Source organism: Centruroides sculpturatus, unplaced genomic scaffold (assembly GCF_000671375.1).
Source record: "Centruroides sculpturatus isolate CEXI.00-Female unplaced genomic scaffold, Cexi_2.0 scaffold1112, whole genome shotgun sequence".
Classification (NCBI taxonomy): domain Eukaryota; kingdom Metazoa; phylum Arthropoda; class Arachnida; order Scorpiones; family Buthidae; genus Centruroides; species Centruroides sculpturatus.
Window position 1 is genome coordinate 264,143 of NW_019385331.1, and position 8,523 is coordinate 272,665.

Below are 8,523 nucleotides of genomic sequence, written 5' to 3' on the forward strand. Positions count from 1 at the left end.
ATTCTAATTTATATTATACTAAAGCGTATAAATTGAAGAGAGCACGAGATGAAATTGTTTCATTTATTGAAAGCAATTTAGTTTATTAAAAGATAATTAAGTGAAGCGCGGATAATATATAATAAAACGATTCTTATCAAAACTTTTAAATTATCAAACGGTTCTATAAATCGATTTAATCACTTGTCTATCTTTAAACTAATGAAATAATTAGGAGTAATGATCTTCGCATAATAGAAAACTTACAATGAGATGAAATTTACTTATCTTTTATTACATTTAATTATTATTAATTTTAATATAGTGTAAATGAGGATGAGATGATGAACACGAGTAATACTGTATAAACTAAAAAGTAACACTTCGTATTAATTAATATATTGTGGTAGTTGAAAGTTATGCTTGCTATGTGTACTGTTTACGCACAGTTGCTATAAAAATAAATAAAAAATTCAAATGTTTTCTGTTTCTGACTTGCAGAACGTTTCACCCAAGCTTATGTTTAGTGTAGTTTAGAGGACGACTTTTGTTTCTTGTATATAATACTATAGAAGCTTGAGTAATTAGTCTACCCTGTAATCGATCAAAAATAATAGAGTAGATTGTGGTACTGTTTACTAACTAACCCACACCTCTAAGAGTGAGATGGTGAATTAGCAGAAAATTATATACATATATTTTTAATTTACTTTTCGAAAAACACTATTATTTTGCTTGTTATTATGTTCTTTGTCATCTCACCGTCATTGACCCTGAATGTGTAATGTAGGATATGTTTTAAGTAATATCAATTCAATATTTTTAAAGTGGTAGAAATAATAAACTGTATATGTGCATACAGATTGTCCTCGATTTAGGACATAATTTGTTCCTAAAAATATGTACGAAAGTGAAATATGAGTTGCTTGCTAAACAATAATTCTAAAATCTCTAATCAAAGTAGAAAAGTTTTACTTTTTTACAGATTAATGTGCAATTTAAAGCAATATATAAAAAAATTTAAACCTAAGATTAAAAAGAAAATATACAATAAAAATTTATCTTTATAAATGAATTTAATGTGACGTTTTCTGCTAAAAATAACAGAAAATACCACCGTACTATAGCTCGAAAGTTTTGTTCGTCGACTGGAAATGTACGAAAGTCCGAATTTGGTGTAATAAAAACGATTTAAGGGCATCAAAGTATTATGCACGAATGGGTGCGTTGAAGACTACTTGTATATGCATAGGACTATATAATTCAGAAAAGTCATTTATGTTATCTGATGTTTTTATATATACTAGCTCATATTAAATAAATAAGAATGATATATATTTGTTATATCTGACATTATGATTATATGATAATCTTATATGCAGGGAATCTTATAAAATAATTTATATCTCTAGAGTTTACCATGTTTCATATGTATATTTGATATCAAAAATTGAATAATGGTGTCAAATATAAAGCAAAATTGAATTTTGGTAATATAGAACTTTGAGTTACTTGATACAAAAAGTGAAATTCAAAAGAATTGAGTTCTATAACATGAATCAATGTTTTATATTCTTAGGAATGACTATTGCTCATGTTTTTATAACAAATTCGCTATATGACTTTATATCTTGAGAAATTCTTTTTATTTTATACACTAGAGATTATTAATAGAAGCCATTCGAAGAATAAATGAGAAATACCAACCGCTTTCGTACACCTTTATAATAATATCTTCAAAGAGTAAAGTGGAAAAATAAATGCACAATGAATCTGATTAAAGAAATACATCAATACTTTAATAAAGGACGTTAGATTAGCAATGATTTAAGAAGACAAACCGGTTTTAAAATAAAAGCTTTTAAAAATATATATATATAAGGTTAGAGAAAGAAAGAGAAATAAGAAAACAGTAAGAAATTACAAGAGAGAGAACATAAGATTTGAATTGAAATTTGATTACATTAAATCCTCATGAGAAAATAGATTTTTCTCGAGAGGGTCTAACGCAATATGTTCTATATTGCTGGCCCTCGGTTTTGTTCATTAAGTCAAGTCTGACTGTCAATCATCTTGAAAGATATTGAATTGGATCCTTCGTGATTGAAAACTTCCTTATCGCGCGGCCAACTGGTCAAAAATCTCAAAGGATTCGTTATAAAGATAGAATACTATTAAAAAATTAACACGAAGAAGAAATATGATATTTTTATTTGAAATACAATAGTCTACGATTATAATAAATTCTTTGATCTGATAAAAAGTGAATTAATGAAATAACTGAGTTAATGTTTACATGGTTGTAATTGAAAACAATAAAAGAAATATTTGATTCTGAAAAAGTAATACAGTTTAGCTATTGAAAAACGTTGGATTAGAAAACAGTGAAATGGGTTGATGTTAGAATATATAAAGACAATGGATATTGCATGTTTGAGATCGGTGAAGAAGTTGTCTGATTATGATATTATCTTTAAAACTGAAGTAGTGAATAAAGGGGCGAAGAAAAATTTTAAAGAAGGAAAAAGAAATAAGCAAAATAAAAAGATTAAAAAGTTTATTTTGATTAATATTATTTGAATACGCTTGGATATAAAAGAATTATTATGTATTTACAAATTACTATTCAGTATGTCATTCAGAACTTGACCGAAATTTTTAAATATTGTTTTAAAAAATTATTTATAAATTTGGAAAATTATTATATAAGAAGTATTAAAAGCGCAGACAATCTTATGCGATATAAAAATGTATTTTAAAATTTAATTAGTCCTATGAATTGAAGAGAGAATAAAAATCCTTGAAAGCATTTCAATTCTAAATTTTATTCTAAGTTTTTGGTTCGCATAAATGATGTTTTTCAAAGTAATTTAGTATTCTGGAAAATTCTTATTAAAAACGTTATTTAAAATGCCATCCTAAGAGTTACACATAAAATATCCGACGTAAAAGATATTACAGTATAAGAGATTGTTTGAGAATTGTTCTAACAATGATTGGCTGAATGAAATGAAAGAGCATGTTTCTGTCTATTTCTATTTTTCCAACCAATCGATTTGAAAATAATTTTTCTCCAACAAACCTTCGATAAAAATCTTTTACAGTTAATATTTTAGATATATGAAAGTTGACATATCATTAAAGTGTAAAAGAATGTTATGTTTTTCTACATTTTCATACTTATTCTATATGATATGTATTTTGGAAAACCGAATAGAGATATGGTGATAAAATTAAATATTACAGATTAAAACACCTTTAAAGTTTTAATTAGAAAAATTTTGAGGCATTTTTTAAAATTTATATAATATTTACTTTAATTTTAAAAATTTCAAACGACGTATAGAAAAATGTCAGGCAAAATCGGTTAATTAAAATATATTTATTTTTTATTTTAAAACGTGTGTTATATGTTAATTATTAATACATAACATATTAATTCTATATTAATTAATAGAGTGAATAGAAATATTCTAAAATTAAAAATAGATTGTAAAATATTGATGAATCAAAAATCTAAAAACTCCTAACTGCCAGTTATTTATTGTTTCACCATTATTATGATTAAGACAACATAAAAATCCGGGAAAAAGATAAAGTATTGACTACATGCTACACGCTATTCTGATAAGCGTAATGGTCCCTTTAGTTATTTTTATAGGAATGTAAACTGTGCGTACATTGCTGTATGCTACTTTTTAGGTATGTTCTAATAATATAATAAATATTTATTTATACATTTTTTTATCAGATAGATATAAATATACATTGTAATGTACAAAAATCACGATAAATAAACTCTCCCGCAGAACAAAAATAAGTAAAGTTTATGTAATTATGACAATTTAATTTTTACGACATCGTATTTTGTCCATTAAAAAAAAGAGTAAAAATTAAAGTATAATTTATGCAGTTTTAATTTATTGTAATTTTAAATAATTTCCTTGCCACTTAGACAATTTCATAGATTGTAGCAGAGGAATGTCTTTCTATCGATTAACAATTCCTTAACAAGTCAATTATCTCAAAATGCTTCTTTAATCACTTTTCTTCTCTGGAAAAATTCTATAAACGATTATCTACTCTAATAAAATGGCTTTTTTGCATTTTAAAATAATCAAATCTTTTTTTTTCTTTAATCAATGTTTTTCATCCATGACTATTTTCTTATTACATAAATTAAATATCGGGGAAAACATTAAAAAAATCTCCATAATACTCCAATACGTTCGATATCAGCCGAACAGAAGGAGAGAGGAAGAGAGAGAAAGAAAAAAATAAACTTTAATAACTTCTAAATCTGTAAATTGTAATGGTCGGTGGAACATGGAGAAAGAAAAAATTTCAAAGATAGCATCTCACGTTGTACGCCCGACTAACCAACTAATCGATTATAAGAGGACATGTTGGTATGTCACCTGGCTATATTGACAACTGTCTCACGCCGGAATAACCATCAATGGCTGCAAAACGATCTTGCAAAGGCTACTAGAATATAATGTAGCAGAGTGAAGAATGTCTTTGTATAGATATGGATATTCCTACATCCTATATCTTACAATGACTGGCAGTTTAGGAGATAAGTGAGTGGGGGCCAACGTCTCCGAGGAGGATTCTATCTAGCTAGATAACATGGTCCATCACACAAGAATGACATCCGATGGTAGAAAGTTACTCATAGGAAAGCCAATGTTTTGTAGGTGTGAAAAAGCACCATTTTAATATCTTTCTATTCAGGCAAGTTAAGGATTTTACTTGGCATAGTGACTCATTCATGCAATATGTTTTTACACGTTATCATTGGATAAATTTATTCGTTTCTAAAGTCGAGATAACATTTTGTTTAATTTTTATTAAGTACTAGTAGAGATTTACGAGGGAGTTACAAAGGTTCACGCAGGTAATAAATTAATAATCTTTATAATGTCAGCTGGGGTTGCTTATATAACGAGAAAATATTTAAAAGTAAGATTTGATGCGTAATAAACTGTAAAACATAGCTTAAACTTTGTTAAATTATGAAATTAAAAGTATAGAATAATTTTGTTTCAGTAATAAAGTATTTTTATTAATTAAATATCCTTTAATAAGCATATAAATTAAATAACTTTTTGAAACCCTATGGAATAAAATTTGAGTTATGGGAACTTAAAAATTTTAATAATATTACTCTTTAATATCTATTTAATAATTTTAAAACTTTAATTTCGTAAGTTGTAATTAAGTATTAGTAAATTATCTACAAAATATTTACGAATTATTTGATCCAAATTTTAATCTTCGAAGAAATAAATTGAAAACATTTTAATTAGATTTAATGCAGAGTGTGGGTATCTTATATAAACGTAATCCCCAATGTATGTTTGCATCAATTTTTAACTAGTATAAAATCATTTATCCGAAGCTAAACTAAGAAGTTTGAAACTAAGAAGTTCTTAACATTTTAAGCATTTCTCAGGCCATTTCGTCTCTACTTTGTTTCTGGTCATTTACTAGCTTTTCTCTGAGTATAAAGTCAAAATCGATGCCGTGCCTTCAGGAACAAGCTATTAGCACCTATTGTCGAATGTATTTTAGACCACATTTACACTAGATGACAACACATTAGTCTCCTTAGTAGCAATGTTTACAGTGCAAACACGCGTTGGATGGTCGATGGCATCTTAAGTTTAATGCCCGAATAGTAAATTATCTAAAATGTATGCAATGAACGGAAAATAGACTACATTTAGGAGAAGATAAAAATTATTGAACAAGAGATGAATATATATTAAATATTACCTTCCGCTTAATCTACGGAGAGTTAATAATTTGCTTCATAATTTACTACTCTTCATGAATTTAGATTGTTTTCTATACAAATTTAGCCATTGTTTACTATATTAAATAAGAGATAATGTTTAAGCGTCAAGTATAAGTACTTATCTTTATACAAAAAGTCGTTATTCTCCATTAAACATCTTTTTAAATTCATTGTTGATAATGATTTAGAAAAAGTTTATACACTTGAAGGATACAAATAAATGTTTAAAATTAATTTTAAGCATTTTTATATATGCTTGACGAGATACAAGCAAGACTAATTGGTGTATTTGAAATTTAATTAGCTGACGTGTACAGAAATCAACATAAAAACAAGTTTTTATACGAAACTTCTAGATTAATAATATTAATTTATATATTTATTTTTTATTTATTCACAAAATTTTATTTAAAATTTAAAGAATGACAGATTGTTTGCCGAAACGAACTCTACAACTAATACTTTATAAGTAAAGTTTTTACGAATTTATTAATGTATTATCTCCTTTTATAAGTTGAATTACGAATTTTTAAATTGTAAAATGTTAAATTTTTTAATTAAAATCAATTTAAATTACAATTTTTTAGTGAAAATTATACGAGAGTTGTTATTTGAATGTAATAATGAAACTCGTTTCGACAATCAATAATCGTATTTAAAATAAATATAATACAGTAATAGTAATATTATTATTTAAATAATTTAAATTAATTTTTATATTTAGATGTATAGAGAAGGCCAGCTCTGTCCCATGCAATGGACAATTGCTTCTACAGTTGATAACATTACAGTTGAACGCATACCGTTATGGTTACCACCGGGACATCAAAATCCTTCATCAAACGTAGAAAGCCAAAGTGATAGAATAAACTTAATTAGCCAGTTAGTTGGTCTGAGGAACAATTCTGTGCCAATTGCCATGAATTCAGCGCCAGCATCTTTTTACCCGAGAGGCGGCAGGACAAATATAAGAGTACACCTGGATCAAGATGGTGTTTTAGTACTCGAGAGGTATTATCCTCGGAGGCACCGTTACGTGGTGGCTGCAAATTTCGGTCCCGAAAGGGTATCTAAGGACATATCCAACACGCTTTACGAGACCGTAATCATAATAGGGACGAATTCCGATAGGAAAGGTCTCAGATTAAATTTCAAAGATTTCGTCATAGATCCGGGCGAAGCTTTTGTTGGTGAATTAAGTACGTGACCCCAAAAAAAACACTGCTTTGAAAGAGAAATTTCTTTATCGAATCTTTAACACGCTCGACCACTCTCGGTCTTGTGCCAAATTTGATAAATCGGATGACATAAATCGTACTGTTGAGTGGGTACTTTTATTTTTTATATCATGTATATTCCGCCTCGTGCTTCCGAAAATATACAGAAAAAATACTATTTAAAAATCAAAGTTTAATTTAAGTTTAGAATTTGTTTTCTATCTCGATAAGTAGTTCATATCTTATACATAATGTCTAGTTTCTCAGTAAATTATAAATTACAAAAATTATTCATATAAAGAGTTTTACATCCAAAAGAGAAATATAAAAATTTATGAAGACATTTAAACTAATTTTAAAAGTGAATTTTGCACATTTGATTGCAAAATAAAGCGGAGACATCTCGTCCAAAAGGTAATCATCCCTTTTGTATAAACTCAAATCGTGGAAACTCCGTCCCCTCGATGGCAGTTCTGTGAATGTACGATCGTCTATTCGGAAGATATATGCTGGATAAATTATAAAAAAAATACCTGTCAGAAGCAAATATGACCAAATTATATAATGTTGGCAATCCGAATATTGTATAAAAAGCAATGTCTTTCTATCGAGTTGTATGCGATTACTGGTTGAAATATGATTTTGATATACGTAGGCATGTCTACAATGGAGGTAATAATAAGAAAGCAATTAAAGTAAAATATTTTTTAATCTTTATGCTTATTAAAATAGAAGTTAAAACAGGAAAACTCTATATCAATTGCATATGTCATACAAGCAGGCCGGATTTACTTATACTGTTGCCTCTGTAGAGACACTGAGGAGATCCCATCAAATATTATTGTCGACCAAAACAAAACCGTTTAAAGTGAGGTCTGTAAGACATGGCTTATCTAGCATATACGCAAATCCGATACCGCATACAAGTATTTTTGTTCTCTTCCCATCTTCAAGCGCTGTGCTGATAACCACGATTCCAGTTAATCAGCGAAAGTTTTCATTTGTTCTTGAAAGCCTGAACTTTTAATATCGGACCAAATGCACGATTTAGGTCATATACCCTTATCTGATAAGTACTTTTCACTGGTTCATCCAGTATATATAATTCGGAAGATCATTAATCAACCAAAGAATTTTCCCGTCAATTCTGCCAATTACCGAAAGATGAGTCTATCAATTTACTGATTATAATAATAATAATAATAAAACCGATCACAAAACTAAGATAAATTTTGTTAGATCGGACATAAAAGACAAAGTGGATCTTTACTGTGAAGTTTTTAACTGTTGTCTTGATTAAAAAGAAAAAAAGAAAAATAAAAAATGAAGTTTCTTGTTTCTTGACAATATGTTTTCTAATTTGTAGATGTGTTGCTACTTTCTGTATACGTCAATAGGAAACATGAATTGAATAAACGATTATTTAATAGTCGTCTAATTTATTTATGAAATCTTTATTGCTTCTTTTAAACACTTTTTTTAACTTATTATTTATGTAATTTATTTTTTTACTCAATTTTTTTC

General features: G+C 27.5%; 1 protein-coding gene across 1 annotated transcript in view; it reads left to right on the forward strand.

Annotated features, from left to right (window-relative positions):
• Positions 1–8,322, forward strand: part of LOC111637748 (neutral and basic amino acid transport protein rBAT-like) — a 95,859-nt gene extending 87,537 nt beyond the window's left edge. Inside the window, exon 5 of the mRNA XM_023383311.1 lies at positions 6,507–8,322. Coding sequence (XP_023239079.1) covers positions 6,507–6,989 — 483 coding nt within the window. The 3' untranslated portion in view covers positions 6,990–8,322. The remainder of the gene's footprint in view (positions 1–6,506) is intronic.
• Positions 8,323–8,523: the final 201 nt, after the last annotated feature.